At 31.5% G+C, this 16195-nt stretch overlaps 1 protein-coding gene across 1 annotated transcript; it reads left to right on the top strand.

The window, feature by feature from the left end:
- Positions 1-1915: 1915 nt before the first annotated feature.
- LOC112722139 (uncharacterized) lies at positions 1916-5081 on the top strand. Its single transcript, XM_025773109.1, has 3 exons — positions 1916-2024; positions 2584-4868; positions 5001-5081. The coding sequence occupies exons 1-3, from the start codon at positions 1916-1918 to the stop codon at positions 5079-5081; spliced, it is 2475 nt and encodes an 824-aa protein (XP_025628894.1).
- The last annotated feature ends 11114 nt before the right edge of the window (positions 5082-16195 follow it).

Below are 16195 nucleotides of genomic sequence, written 5' to 3'. Positions count from 1 at the left end.
GGCAAGAAGCTCGAACAGATGTGAGACGAGCAACAGGAGCAAAAGTCTCTTCATAGTCAATACCATACTCTTGCGTACAACCCTGAGCAACCAATCGTGCCTTATAACGGTCAATAGAACCATCAGAGCGAGTCTTGATCTTGTATACCCATTTGCTTCCCAAAACTTCTTGATTAGAAGGAGAATCAACCAAGTCCCAAGTGTGTGCTTTTTCAAGTGCATGTATTTCCTCCTGCATTGCTTGTTGCCAATTTGGATTTGTGAAGGCTTCTCTGAATAACTTAGGTTCATGTTGATGAAGAATAGTAGAAAACCAATTATAATCAAGAAGACGAGGAGGTGGATTTCTCACCCTGGAACAGCAAGTGGAAGGAGGAGGCATGACGGTAGGAGTAGGAGCGTCGTCTGGTCCGGAATCATCGGGAGATGGAGAAGGCGGAAGAACAGGAGGTTGTGAAGGGTGACTCGAAATAGAACCTGTTGAATCATCACTAGAAAAAAGATCAATATTGGGATTAGTGAAAAAAGGTGACTGAGTAGGAGGAATAGACTCAAAGGAGGAGAACCGAGAAAACATATGATGCTCCCAGAAGACAACATGACGAGATATACGAATACGTTTAGAGAGAAGATCCCAACAACGATAATCCTTGTGTTCAGTACCATAACCAAGGAAACAACAGTTACGAGCCCGAGGTTCAAGTTTACTATGTTCATGAGGCTGAAGAAGAACAAAACAAACACAACCGAAAACTCGAAGAGAACTATAATCTGGGGAGGTATGATAAAGACGCTCAAAAGGAGTAACATTACCGAGAACAGAAGAAGGGAATCTATTGATAACATGAACAACAGTAAGAACAGCTTCACCCCAAGTACGCTCAGGACACAAAGAAGAAAGAAGCATTGCACGAACAGAGTCAAGAATGTGACGGTGTTTGCATTCAGCTCGGCCATTTTGTTGAGACGTACCAGGGCAAGAAAACTCAGACAAGGTACCCTATTCTGTAAGAAAGGTTAATAGTTTGGAATCACGGTATTCCATAGCATTATCACGGCGAAAAACCTTAATGACCTTGGAAAACTGAGTTTTAATCATAGTGGCAAAGTTAATATAAATCTGAGGTAACTCATGGCGATTGGTCATCAAATAAACCCAAGTAAAACGTGAATAATCATCAATGAAAACAACAAAGTATCGAGCTCCTCCCATAGAAGCAGTGGGAGCGGGACCCCAAACATCAGAGTGAATGAGATCAAAAGGAGAGCAAGTAAGAGAGGAATTATTGTGAAAAGATAAAGCAGGTTGTTTGGTAGTTTGACAAGAAATTCAATCAAAAGATTCATTAGGAACCTGACCCAAAACACCTTGAGACACAAGAGGACACAATTTTTCTAAGGAGCTGTGGGCAAGACGTTGATGTCATAAGTGAAGGGTAGATGGAAAAGAAGCAGCACAGAGATTTGGTATAGGAGGAATATGAAGATTCTCGACTTCAAACAACCTTCCAACCTTACGTCCAGTCCCGATGACTTGTCCCGTCCGACGATCCTGTACATGACAACCAGAGATAGAAAAAGGGACATCAAAACCCAGATCAACAAGTTGACCAACAGAAATAAGATTAAAGTTTAAGTTGGGAATAAATAAGTATCAGGAAGATTAAGAGTCGACTGGGAGATAGAACCCTTGTGTGTTGCGTGCAGTAGGGGTATTACCAGAAAGGGAGAGAAGACGCTGAAGAAGAGACGCAATATCAGATAGAGAGACAGGAGACGGGTTGAGAGGAGCAGAGGTGGTAGATTCAAGAGTAGCATCAACAGCAGAAGCAGGCTCAGGACGTGGTGGGTGAGTAGGACAGGTAGTAATCAAATGTTCTGAGAGCTTGCAATAATAGCAAAACAATTGTGAACAATGGTAGCTAATATGACCTTTCTGGTGGCATGTGTGACATTCAACAGAGAGACAGACGGAGAAGAGGTGCCCAAAACGGTTACAATCAGGGACGGATACATGGGGGCAAGTAGAGGCCTGGGCCCCCCAGCTTTTTTAAAAAAAACATAGTAGTATAAACTAAAAGGCCCAACTCAAATAAAATATCATGGTTTTTAAATTTTTTTAAACTCCTAAATAATAAACACTACGTGTGACCTTCTCTTTCTTTTATGCTTTTCCTTTTTGAAACGTTCGGTCTTCTCTTCCTTTGGAGTACGCTGCACGCCCTCACAGCCTGGCTTAGTGGTTTCGGTCTTCAATCATAGGCTCATAGCAATTAGCAAAGGTATTCACTAATCACTACTCTACTCATTCTATTTTTTATTTTTTTATATAATTATATAAAATTATTAATTAATAAATCATGTTTTTTGACTATAAAATAATATAATTTTATCTTTTTTGTGATCACATAAATTATAGATAAATAGCTTATTCATTGATAAGATTTATTCTCTTTTTTTATTTTTTATTTTTAGTAAAATTGATAATAACTTAGTAAAAAAATATTATTATTGATATTTAATTAATAAAAAATATTCAGATTTTGTTTATTCATGTGAGTATATAATTATTCTTTTTTTCAGGTAACAAAAAATTAGAACATTTTATGATGAGAAAGCAAAGTAAAATTAATGCAATTTTTAAGAGAAAAGTTACTGATGATGTTGGAGTTCAAACAAGTCAACCCTCTAATCTTGTTTCACAAGAAGTTCAAGTAAGTGAACTCTCTAATCTTACTCAAAATATACATCAACAAAAAGCCAAAGTTCCAAGATTAGAAAGAGATGTTGATATCTCTTTACTAGAAAGGGATCCAGGAAAGCGACGTCCAATTTGGCAGTATAATGTCAATGAACGTGATAAGATTCGTAGAGCATACATAATAGCTGGGCCATACCAACCAACAAATATTAGCTATCCAACTTCTGGTAATAACAATCATCGTCGATATTTTCAATCTTCTTGGTTTAAGAAATTTTCAAGTTGGTTAGAATATTCACCAGAAAAAGATGCTGCCTATTGTTTGCCTTGCTACTTGTTTGGTAAACATTATGGTGCTCACAATGATGGAAAAAATGCATTTTCAGAGTTAGGATTTAGTAATTGGAAGAAAGTAAACAATGGAGTGAATTGTGCATTTGTATGTCACGAGGGTTCTATTCCTAATTCTCCCCATAATTTATGTGTGAAATCTTGTGATGATTTAATGGCTCAATCTAAGCATATAGACAAAGTTCTTGATAGGCATAGTGATGAAACTATTGCAAATAACCGCTTAAGGTTGAAGACATCTATTGATGCTATTCGATGGCTTGCATTTCAAGCATGTGCATTTAGAGGCGATGATAAAAGTCATGGATCTTTGAATAGGGAAAATTTTATTGAGTTAATTAAGCTTTTGGCTTCCTGTAATCAGAATGTTAATAATGTTGTTCTTGAAAATGCTCCTGGAAATGCTCAATATATATCTCCCGGTGTTCAAAAAGATATATTACATATCTTTGCTAGAAAAGTGCGTGCAACAATTCGAGAAGAAATTGGTGATTCTAAATTTTGTATAATTATTGATGAAGCAAGAGATGAGTCAAAGCGAGAACAAATGTCTGTGGTTTTGAGATTTGTAGACAAACACGGTTGTGTTCAAGAAAGATTTTTTGATCTTATACATGTTTCTGATACGTGTTCTTTGACATTGAAAACAGAAATTTCATCAGTTCTTTCTCGTCATAATCTTGATGTTCAAAATATTAGGGGACAAGGGTATGATGGAGCTAGTAATATGCGTGGTGAATGGAATGGACTACAAGCTCTATTTTTGAAAGATTGTCCTTTTGCTTATTACATTCACTGTCTTGCTCATCGATTACAATTAGCACTTGTTTCTGCAGCTAAAGAAGTTTGCTATGTTCATCAATTCTTTTCAAAACTTACACTAATTGTGAATGTTGTGACTGTTTCTCCTAAACGTCATGATCAGTTAAGGGTTGCTCAAGCAAATAATGTTGCAAACTTAATTGCCGATGATCAACTTATGACAGGTAGTGGACTTAATCAAATTGGTACTTTGCAAAGAGCTGGAAATACTAGATGGGGGTCTCATTTGAATTCTGTACGTAGCTTGCTATGCATGTTTGATACTACTTGTGAAGTTCTTGAAAAAAGCACTGAAGAAGGTAATTTCTCCACTCGTGGTGATGCTAGTGCTGCTTATGATGCTATCACATCCTTTGAATTTGTCTTTGTTTTGCATTTGATAAGAAATATTTTGGAAGTTAGTCATGATCTTTGTCAAGCTTTGCAACGAAAAAATCAAGACATATTGAATGCTTTAACTCTGGTTTCTACTAGCAAGACTTTAATCCAACGAATGAGAGAATCAAGTTGGGAGGCTTTCATAAAAGAAGTTATATTGTTTTGTGAGAAACATGAAGTTGAAGTTCCTGATATGAATGCATTGCATATTCCTAGAAGAGGCCGAACTCGCAAAATTGTTGACCAAATTTCAGTGGAGCATCATTACCGTGTTAATTTATTTCTGGCTGTAATTGATACACAGTTAGAAGAGCTTAATGGAAGATTCAATGATAATATGGTGGAATTGCTTACTTTAAGTTCAACTTTAGATCCCAGAGATAATTATAAGTTCTTCAGTGTCAACAAAGTATGTGAATTAGTAGAACGATTTTATCCAGGTGACTTCAGTGACCAAGAGAAATTTCACATTAGAATGCAAGCTCAACATTATGAACTTGATGTTCTTAATCATGTTGAGTTAACTAACTTGTGCACAATTTCGAAGTTATGTCAAGGATTAACGAAGACAGGAAAGTCTTTAACATATCCTTTGATTGATCGTTTGATTCGCTTGGTATTAACTCTTCCTGTTTCAACTGCTACAACTGAGAGATCTTTTTCAGCTATGAATATTGTGAAGAATAGACTCAGAAATAAAATAGAAGATGAATTTCTTGCTAATTTTCTTTTGATTTACATTGAGAAGAAGATTGCTGAAAGATTTGACACCGATTCTATTATCGATGAATTTTATGATATGAAGAATCAACGTGTACCACTTCGTTAGTAAAAGTATGCATATTTTGTTTGTACTTTAAATATATATTCTCTATCGGTATATTTTTGTAATGCATCTTACATTATAATTTATTTGCATATTTCTTTAATATTATATATGTTATTGGCCCCCACGATAACATTTCTGGATCCGTCCCTAGTTACAATTTCGACAGAATTTATTATTTCTGTATGTGGTAGCAAAAACAGCTGACTTTTCCATAATAGCAGATACAAAGATCACAGAGAGGAGAGAAAAACTACAACTTGGGAGCCGAAAATGAGAAACGGAGGGCAAAATCGAAAAGAGCTCACCAAAAAACTTTAGGGAGGGTCCCACGGGCTGCCACGTCAGCTGCCACGTCAGCAGGAGAGGGCACGTAGCGCAGTGTGATTGGAGGCGAAGAACACGTCAGCAAACACGTCAGCGCTGACAAGGTGCATGGATCAACCAACTGTCCGGGTCGGGTCCGTGCGCGGGTCTGGTGGGTCGGTTCAGAAGCGGTCGCGGGTTGAGCGAGGAGAAGCGTGAGTGTGACACGTGGGAGCGTCTGGTAGGGGTGGCAATGGGTAGGGTAGGGTAGGGTTTGGAGTCAACCCTAACCCTACCCGCGGGTTGAAATTTTTATATAAACTCAACCCTACCCTACCCGCAGGTTGAGAATATCTCAACCCTAACCCTACCCGCTCTTAACCCGCGGGTACCCGACCCTACCCGCGGGTTACAAAAAAAAAATGCAACGTTATTATATAACTTGATGATAATTTAAAATAGAACTGACTTTTATGTAAAAAAAAGTTTATTAAATTATCAATTAATGTTCTTCTTTTAATGACTAAGGATCTTTTGTATTTAGTGAGAAGTGTTTAGTTCAACATCCACTTAAAATATATTTTTATATAAGTATATAACATATACATATATAGGATGCGGGTTGGTCGGGTAGGGTTGAGGCTCAACCCGCACCCTACCCGACCCGCACAAAAACCCTACCCGCTGTGGATCGGGTTGGCAACCCTACCCGACCGGGTGGGGTCGGATTGGGTACCCGCGGGTAGGGTACATATTGCCACCCCTAGCGTCTGGGCCGTTGATTAAGGGCCCAATCCGACGGCGTGGAATTAATCTGGAAAGGAGAAGAAGCTGATGACGACAGGGACTTCCGGAGGTACGTGGAGGCGCATGAGACGGTTTCCGGCGATGAATTTGGTGGCGTTGGAAAGCTTGCAACGAGGAGAAGGCGAGGGTGGTGACAGTGACGAACCAAAGCGTCGGGAGAGACTCAAAAAGGGAGGACAAAGTACTGCCGGAGGAGACAAAATAAAAGAGCTAGAAACCAATTGTTTCTGAAAAAAAAATAACCTAAGCTCTTGATACTATGTTAGAAAGGATAAGAGAGAGCAGTAGAAAAAAAGGTTTGTGTGTATTTAAGTTGTTTATTCAAGTTGTGTGGAATGATACAATATAAAAGGATATTTATAGGTACTAAGAGAATCGTAATAATAAACACGTAATCTCCTATAATAAATATTCAGATATACTAAATAATGCTAATTGATCCTAATTATATTCAAACATCCCCCTCCTCACTTGAGTTTGAAACTTATTTAAAATAACAAAATAAAGAGAAAAAAGAAAAAAAATGCATAAACTCTCTAAAACGGGTGCAGACGGAACTGCCGAAAGGAAGCGCAGACGGAACTGCCGCTTGTCTGAATGAAGTGCAGACGAAACTGCCGGAAAGAAATACAGTCGGAATTGCCACAAGGAAAACACAGACGAAACGCAGACAGAATTGTCATGAGAAAACGTAGACGGAACTACCACGAGAGAACACAAACAGAATTGTCACGAGAGAACGCAAATAGAACTGCCACGAGAGAATGCAGATAGAACTGCTACGAGAGAACGAAAACTATATGATTTCTTCATAAGAATAGGTAAGTAGCGGATGACAATGAGGTTTGATCATTTGACTCGAAAAAACATAAGATAGAAAAAATAGGCTAGTCGGTGAGGTGAAAAAGCATCAAAGGATTGACAAAAGAGAAAGAAGAATGGCATAGAAAAAAAATGCAAAAACTACGGTGATTTCACCGCAAAGAAAACAATATATTCTCTTCGAGGAGGATATCATGGCTCTGATACCATGTTAGAAACAAGAGAGCAATCTAAAAAAAGTGTTTTGTGTATTATTCAGTCTGATGTAAAGTACAATGTACAGGAATATATATAGGTGCTAGAAGAATCAAAGTAATAAAAATATAAAATCCTACAATTAATATACAGATATATTATATAAATATAAACGATACTAATTGATCCTAATTATATTCTAACAATATAGATATATATATACACACTCAAAAAATAGAATTTCTCATTTCTATGTTGCTATATATTATTGTAGCTAGCATTGTTTTGTTCTCTGTCTCTGTTGTGGTCCTACTAAGGAGAAAGAGGAGCAAGAGGTATTAATTGATTCCTTGACATATACATGGGTGGAGTGAGAGCCCACCTTTAATTTGTTTGAGAGCTAAATTGCAGTATCATCATAAGACACACTTATATTTTTCTCAAACAATTGAAGCAGCCAAATTGTTTTAATGCATAGGGTTTGGTATATATATATATAAACCTCTTACGAAATAATCACATATAAGGCCGGTTTGTTTTTAGCTTTGCATAATTGTATTATTTAGTCCTAGACACTAGCTACAATGCTTTTTATGAGTCCCTCAAATAAAGACATTTAAAATATTTTTTTAAAAATATTTTTTAATAATTAAAATTAAACATATATAATTAAGTAAATTATATTACTTTTGTATAATTAAATTAGATAAATTGATTTGATCAAAAAATTAATAAATTAAATTTTAAATTGATCTAAATTAATATTTTTTTATGAAAAATGACTACAATAATATCTCTATTATAAAAAATAATTAAAATACTCTTATTATATATATTGAGAACTCTAAATCTTAATCCTATGACGGCACATAGAGAAGAGAAGGGTTATAATTTAGGATTTTCAAAATATATAATAAGAGTATTTTAGTCATTTTCTATAATAAGGGTATTGTAGTTATTTTTTATAAAAAAATATTAATTTAAATCGATTCAAAATTTAATTCATTAATTTTTTTGCAGAATTAATTTGTCTAATCTAATTTTGACAAAAATGACATAATTTAATCAGTTATATGTATTGAATTTTAATTACTAAAAAACATATTTAAAAAAAGACTTTTTAAATGTCTTTATTTGAGTGACTTTCTATATTTATTTAATTTTAAGATAACTTAAAATATCGAAAATATTTGATAAACTCTTAAATAAAATAAAGGGCAATTTACGTTTTTAAATTGTTTGACCCCCAATATTAGGCAAATGCATTGTTTCACTATTTTATGTAAACCGCTACTGGCAGTAGCGGTTTACAGGTGTGCATAAACCGCTACAACCAATCGCGGTTTACGTGTATGCGTGTGTGAGTGTAAACCGCTGCTGTGTGTGCGTGTGTGAGTGTAAACCGCTATAGGCTATAGCGGTTTACGTGTAGTGTGCTGCCTATATAGTCAAATTATACAAAATTAAATAAAAATTAACTAAGTTCCATACCAAAGAACATGTATTAATAGAAATAATTAAAAATTTTATATGAATAATGAGTACTAAAAATTTCGTTACAAAAATATAACAATATGCATTAGAGAATATAAAAAAAAATTCTAAAAAAACATATTACTATGAACAAACAAAATAAATAAAAAATTGATTAAAAAAATCAAAATTTATAAAAACTGATAATTATTCTTGATTTTTTTATTACAAATAAAATCGAATGGCAAAATTAGCAAAAAAATAATATTTTTTAAATTATTTTTCAATTTAATAATTGAACAGAACGTAAAAATTACACTTAGTTATTTCTAATGAACAAGAGTTAAAACATAGAAGTCATGTTTGTCTTTAAAAAAAAAACAGACAAACAAAAAATTCTGATACTTAACAAGAAAAGTCTAATTAAAAAGATGTTGCAGCGAGTACATAAAATCGACCATGATACATAAGCCTATATTAAAATTCACGATTATAAAACATAAGTTAAAATATAAATATAAAATATATATTAAAAATAAATTAAATAATATATATTTATATATAAATATATAATAATTAATTTTAGTAATTTATTTTAGTATATAAATAATATTTTTAATCAAACATATACAAAATAAAAAGATACGTGAGTACATAAAAATAGGGAGATATATAGGTGTATTATACACGTAATATATTAAAACAGTATTTTTTGTTCTTGTTTTTGGTGTAATTTACTCTCTAACTGAACTATATATGACCTCCATTAATTCTTAGAAGATAGTACAATTTACATTATTTTTTGAAAAATATATACATGTGACTTTTGTTTATTTAATTTTCAATAAAATTATTTGGTGTAACATTTATATTTTAATTACAATATAAGGAGACGAAATTATATATATGTATTGAAAATTAATTTTAACTTTTTCAGTTAACATTTTTTGTTAAAATTTTTTTTGTTTTATTTTGATTTCTTTTTCATCTATTTGGAAGCAGAATCTCAGACTGAGAAAGGGGACAATAATCCCTTTAAATTTTAATTTTTTTCATATAAATTATATATAAATTTTATTTTTATTTTTTAAATTTTTATTTTTATTTTATTTTATTATAAAATTAATTTTTGGTTATTCTTTAATATTTTGCCTAGTTTCGTCATTGTATCTATATATTATTTTATCATCTAATTGTTCATTTTTTGTTTGAAATAGACACACTACATGTAAACCGCTATAGCCTATAGCGGTTTACACTCACACACGCACACACGTAAATCGCTGCTGCCAGCAGCGGTGGTTTACACTCACACATGCATACACGTAAATCGCGGCTGGTTGTAGCGGTTTATGCACACCTGTAAACCGCTACTGCCAGTAGCGATTTACATAAAATAGTGAAACAATGCATTTGCGTATTGAAATTGAAAACAATGCATTTGCGTAATATTGGGGTCAAACAATTTAAAAACGTAAATTGCCCTAAAATAAATTTTAATTATTGCTAAAATATATATGGTACCCATTACATATTGTTAACGAGGGAGAGCCCAAAGTAACGGTTTTTTCAATGTGAAACTCGTTATTATTATTACAAATAGACATATATAGATACATTTCTTATTTGTGTGTATGTAGCCTTAATTAAAGAGTGAGAAAATTTTAGATATTCTGAGAATAAAATTAGTGATTTATTGCAGAATAATTTTTTTAGTTTTAATTATTTATTTGGAGAATAAAATATTTTTTCAAAATTTGAAATTAAAATTCTTAATCAAAATCTTTAATCATATATGTAGTTAGTTCAAACAATTCTTGTAAAAAGAGATACATTAGTAGTCGCTTAATTAGTTACTTAAATAGTTGAAAATTAAAAATTTTTATAAAATAGAGATACGTTTTGTCTTTTAAATAAATAGTCAAAAATTAAAAAAGATATTTATTTTTATTCTATTTTATAAGGTTGCGAGAACCGAACCGGTCAATAAACCGATAAGGTCACTGGTTCAATGGTTCACTGGTTCGACTGGAGTTGAACCGGGATTCAACCGGTTTAATTAAATATTAAATAAAATTATTAAACTTAATAAAATTCAATAATTTATAACTTAATAAAATTTAATATTTCACATAATAAATTATCCATTACTTAAGATTAGAGGTTCACAAACAACTTCAAACATCAAAGTTTATAACTAAACAAAAAATAAAACGTACATAATGACAAACCCATAGTGTTCTACATTCAAAAGATACAATTACTAACTTTCTATACACAAACAAGGACTATCCCTATGGTTTCTATACACAAACAAGGAGTTTTCTAATCAGATATGGCAAATTTTCACAACAAAGAATAGAAAGATATTAGGCTATTAGCAACACCAAATTTCATCCAGAACACACACACACATAGTCAGGCAGACTATTGCTGTCAAAACAATACATATTACTTTCTTAATCGTTATTATTAAGGAACACAATTTGCCCTGCTTTGTCCAATAGATTTGCTCACTTTTATTAGGATTTACTGATTTAGCATGATTCAATCTTATCCTCCATAATATGAATATCAAACACTACAGAATATTACAGAGAAAAAATAGGCAAGGAAGATATGTAGCTTTTCAAAAAGATTAAGGCAATCTTGGTTTTCTTCAAATTCAACTTTAGCCCAATTTAAGCAGCAAAAAATTGAAGCATCAAAATTAAACAGATATAGGAACAGAAACATCAAAGATAAACATGAAGTCATGAACAGAAAAGGAACATGAACAGAGAGCAACATGTTTTCTGTGATAGAGAAGAACAGGAACAAGAACAGAACCATGAACAGAATCATGCCCGCATACATGAACCGAGGTGGAAGGCAGAGTATTACCGGCGAGCTGGGCGAGGTGGAGAGCTGGGCAACGACGGTGGAGGTGGGGAGCTGGGCGACGGTGATGGAGGAGAGGTGCGACGGTGGAGGTGGGGAGCTGGGCGACGGCGATGGAGGAGAGGTGCGACGGTGGAGGTGGCGAGCTGGGCGACTACGATGGAGGAGAGGTGCGACGGCGATGAGGGGTTGTGGCCTGTCGGAGGGTGAGAGAAACTGAGATACTGACTGAGGGTGGTGGCTGGTGGCAATTAGGGATTTAGGGTTCGTGGCTGAAGATAGCCCTTTTCTCTTTTTTTTTTTTCTCCTTCAAAACGACGCCGTTTTGAAGTTTAATTTTCAAACCAATAAACCGTGAAAAAACCGGACGGTTCTCCCGGTTCACTGGTTAACTGTCGGTTCGACCGATTTTTTTACCGATTTTTTACCAGCCGGTTTCTGACCTTACCCGGACCGGTTAGGTGACTGGTTCCCGGTTTTTTCAGTTGAACCAGCCGATCCGGTTCGGTTTTCAGAACCATGCTATTTTAGTTAGCATATCAGTAGTGGATTAACCGTAATGAATAATGTAAAAACTCGCTATGGTGACACAAAACTAAATCAAAACAACTTATTATAAAGGTGATAGAATGAGATCAAGTTTTCATGACCCAATCTACATCCACAAATTTATCTTAATCCAAAAAAAAAAAAAAAACAAATAACTATAAGTGAAAATCACTACAAGAAAAGAGAGTTATTTTAACATTGTCTTTTTTAACAGCCATAATTAAGTGTAAAAATTAATGTATAATTGACAAATATTACAAATGTCAAATTTTTTATGTTTTCTTGATGAATAATTTGACCGTAGAAAATTACTCCTCAATTTTGACACTCATTTGTTTTCAATTTACTCCACTGTTCCTCTTCTTCTTTGGGCTTCATCAATTTTGGCATCGCTCTCAGTTTGGGATCATATTACTCATTCTTTATTTTCAAAATCTCAGTTTATTCTTCGATTTCAAGATCTCATCTCATTCTTTGTTGAAAATTTTTGTTAAAATTTTTTTATGGTCAATAAGTGTCAAAATAAATAGTATTTTTGTCGGTTAATAAGTATCATAAAAAATATATTCTCAAATTTTTCTAACAAATTATTTTTTATAGCCAATATTTATCAAAATAAGATTTAAACTTTTTTCACAATTACTTATATGTTAAAAATATTATTTTTAACAAAATTTTTATTAACATATTTTTATAGTTAAAATAGTATCAAAATTTATTTTTTTAACAAATTTTAATTCTTTTTTTACATATATAACCTTAAAAAATAATTTATATTGTTGTAGTGAATTTACGTATAATTATTTTTATATAAAATTAATAATTAAAAAAATTAAGTTTGAATTTATTAAAATATATCAAATAATTTAACGGTTTTTTGTTATTAATTTCATATAAAGACAATTGTGTATGTGAAGTTGTAACAAAACTATAATAGAGTATTAGCTTAGCTAGGTAATTAAACAAGAAGCTTGTTCTTTAATTCTTTGACTCAATTAACTTCCAATAATATTCATGAATATATAAGGGTGTGGGGCTTTGCTTTGACCATATATCTCACATATCCTGCAAGAGTTGACTGTGCTGAATCAAATAAATGTTATGGGTAATAGATTCATCCACCTCCACGTGAAAAATTAAATAGGGTAGCTAATAGTAGAAGGTTGAAGTTCAACACGCTTTCAAATAATAAAAGCTATCAGTAACTAACTGAGATTGATCGACCATACACTAGTGTGCATGTTATGCTTGCTTGTTTTGTAAATTATTTCATGAAATCAAATAAATAAATGAGTCATACATTATACATACACTTTTTAATTAGGTGAAATGATTTGCCGTATTTGTATTGTTTCCACGTGCATGCAAGCGTTGAATTACTATTAAACTACACTAGTGGTAATAAATATTCTAAGACGGAAATGAATCTTCTCCAATTTTTTTAATATTTGAGAAAATAAAATATAATTTTTTATTTTTAATTCTATAAATAAAACAAAAAAAACAATAAAAAATGAAATTAAATATTAAACGCCATCTAATATTTTTTTCACCAAAAAATATCCACTCCCTTCTAAAACCAAGAAGCTTGTATTGTCATGATGAGCATGTATACTAGTAAAATTTGCACATCACATTACATTGTGAAATTTCTTAGTTAAAATATATATATATATATATATATATATATATATATATATATATATATATATATATATATATTTCTCGTCTATTATTATATAAATTTAATATATAATTTAATTATATTTATATATGGATTTATAAGACAATAAATAAAGTTATAATTAGATCTTAAAAAATTTTAACCTTAGACTAATTAATTTTTGAAGAAAAAAATATTAATTAAATTTTTCACGATAATAGATAGTGAATATATATGTTTTTCGTCAATGAATAGTGTGAAAAAAAATGGAGTTGTCCATATTATCTACCGCGATACGTGTTTAGTTGCTGTCAAATAAATATAAAAGTGATATAATTTTGGACAGTGAAATATTTATTATCTTTTGGGTTTCATATAATCTTGATTAACTATTTTTTATTTACTACAAATCCTATTAAATACAGGTGAAGTTTAATATCAAAAGTTGTTATCTGCATGATGATTTTCTATAAATAAATACGTACATCACCATAAATAATAGTATATATAAACACTGTCATTAAATTTTACATAATAAATTAATAAAAAAATATTATATATCTACTGTTTATTATCATTGAGAATCAAATTAATATTTTTTTTAAGTTAATTAATCCAAAAACAAAATTTTTAAAAATCTAATTATCACTCTACTCTTTTAACCTATATTGCCGTAAGCGTCCATCATGAGCAATGGCATTGATGAATATAATAGTTATGTGCTGTTGCTCAGATCATAGTCATTGTCATAAAAAATGATTAATGGTTTGCATCCAAACATTATTCATGTAACTTTTTTGTTTGTTGCAGCATCTGAATGGGACAAATTCCTAAATAATTAATAGATAACGCTTAATTAGTTGGACAAAGAAGTTGGAAAAGTTACCAATTAATCCATATTATCTTATGTGATGATCTAATTTATTTGAAATTACGAAATGTTTTCTTCAAAAGAAAAATGTTCAATATATAACTGAGCTTAGATCTTAGAACAAAAGCAATAACTAATAATATGAATTGCATTGCATGAATCATGAGCTCTTACTAGTTAGTTAATAATAAAGCACATTACCAATTTACCATTGCAAGTTTGGAACAGGATATTATGGATGTGAGCTGTTGACAAATTAATTGCATTAATTACTTTAATTTTGAGTCTAAGCCTTAACTCATTATGTTAGTGTCTTCTTTATTTTTGGTTAGATAAATTGTATAACTCCAATGTTAGATATGAGTAAAATACTCTTTTGGTTCTTAATATTTGGGGTGAATTTTATTTTAGTCTCTAACATTTTAATCGTCTTATTTTTATCTCAAAAAATTTAAAATAATATCAATATTATCCACCATTAAAGTACTCACTAACACTTAACGAAATTAATATACTGTTAATAATGATTTCGTTAAAGCTACATTTGTGCAACTCCCTTCTCCACCTTCACTTTCTCAACAAATTCAAACTCCATTCTCCTATTCCCTTTTACACTATTAATTCTCTAGGAGGGGTTTGAAGAGGAAGAAAAAGGGAGTAGAAAAATGAAATTTGAACTTGTTGAGAGAGTGAAGATAGAAGAGGAGATTGAACAAATTTAATTTTAACAAAAACATTATTAACAATACATCAATTTCGTCAATTATTAATGAAGAATTTGACAATGAAATAATATTAATGACATTTTAAACGTTTTAGAATAAAAATAAGATGATTAAAATATTAAGAACCAAAATAGTACTTTACTCTTTTAGATATTATAAAATCACCTACACTACACATCTACATACATATTTAAAAGCTCTATCCACTATTTGGCTATTACCAAGATTCAAATCTAAATACTGCATATTAAGAGACATCATATATTATCAATCAACCAAAACTCCAGTTGCATTCTGTTAGTATCTCAACTGTCTTTGCAAAATAAACAGTGTGTTTGTTATATGCATAGGACATTCAGACAGAGATATAAAGATACAAAATTATATTTAACAGATGAGATATAGATAGAGACATTATATTTAAAGATACTGAATTAGTGTATTTTGTATCTATTATAACAAGAAAGATATAGAGACACTAACAAATAATACAATTTATTTTTTATTTTTTATTATTTTTATTAATTATTATATTTTTTTTTCAAATTTTTTGAATGAAGAAAAAAAAATTGAACTTTTATAATTTATTTTGACTTATCATAAAACAAAATATAAAAATACTAATTTTTGTTTCTATTTTTTATGTCTTATTCTTAATGTTTTGTCTTTTCTTGTTCTCCGTACCCAAACGTAGCTTGTGTCTTACTAGTTCATATGCACCAAATCCCAAATTTGGCCCAATAAAATGGGCTTCCATACAAAAATAATGTTCATCCCAAAGATCAAACGAAAGGAGGCTTTACAATTGCACTTAGACCAAATGAAA

The sequence above is a fragment of the Arachis hypogaea genome, chromosome 11 (assembly GCF_003086295.3).
Source record: "Arachis hypogaea cultivar Tifrunner chromosome 11, arahy.Tifrunner.gnm2.J5K5, whole genome shotgun sequence".
In the NCBI taxonomy this organism is placed as follows: Eukaryota; Viridiplantae; Streptophyta; class Magnoliopsida; order Fabales; family Fabaceae; genus Arachis; species Arachis hypogaea.
The sequence above is the reverse complement of the archived record's forward strand: the minus strand, read 5'-3'. Positions and strand labels throughout refer to the sequence as shown.

What these genes read in the sequence shown, in the direction of transcription:
- LOC112722139 (XM_025773109.1), top strand. Translation starts at nt 1,916, where the DNA reads ATGGTAGCTAATATGACCTTTCTGGTGGCATGTGTGACATTCAACAGA. An exon ending in GGACGGATACATGGGGGCAA is followed by an intron (nt 2,025 to 2,583) that starts GTAGAGGCCTGG and finishes TCTTTTTTTCAG; the next exon opens with GTAACAAAAAATTAGAACAT. An exon ending in TTGATCGTTTGATTCGCTTG is followed by an intron (nt 4,869 to 5,000) that starts GTATTAACTCTT and finishes TACATTGAGAAG; the next exon opens with AAGATTGCTGAAAGATTTGA.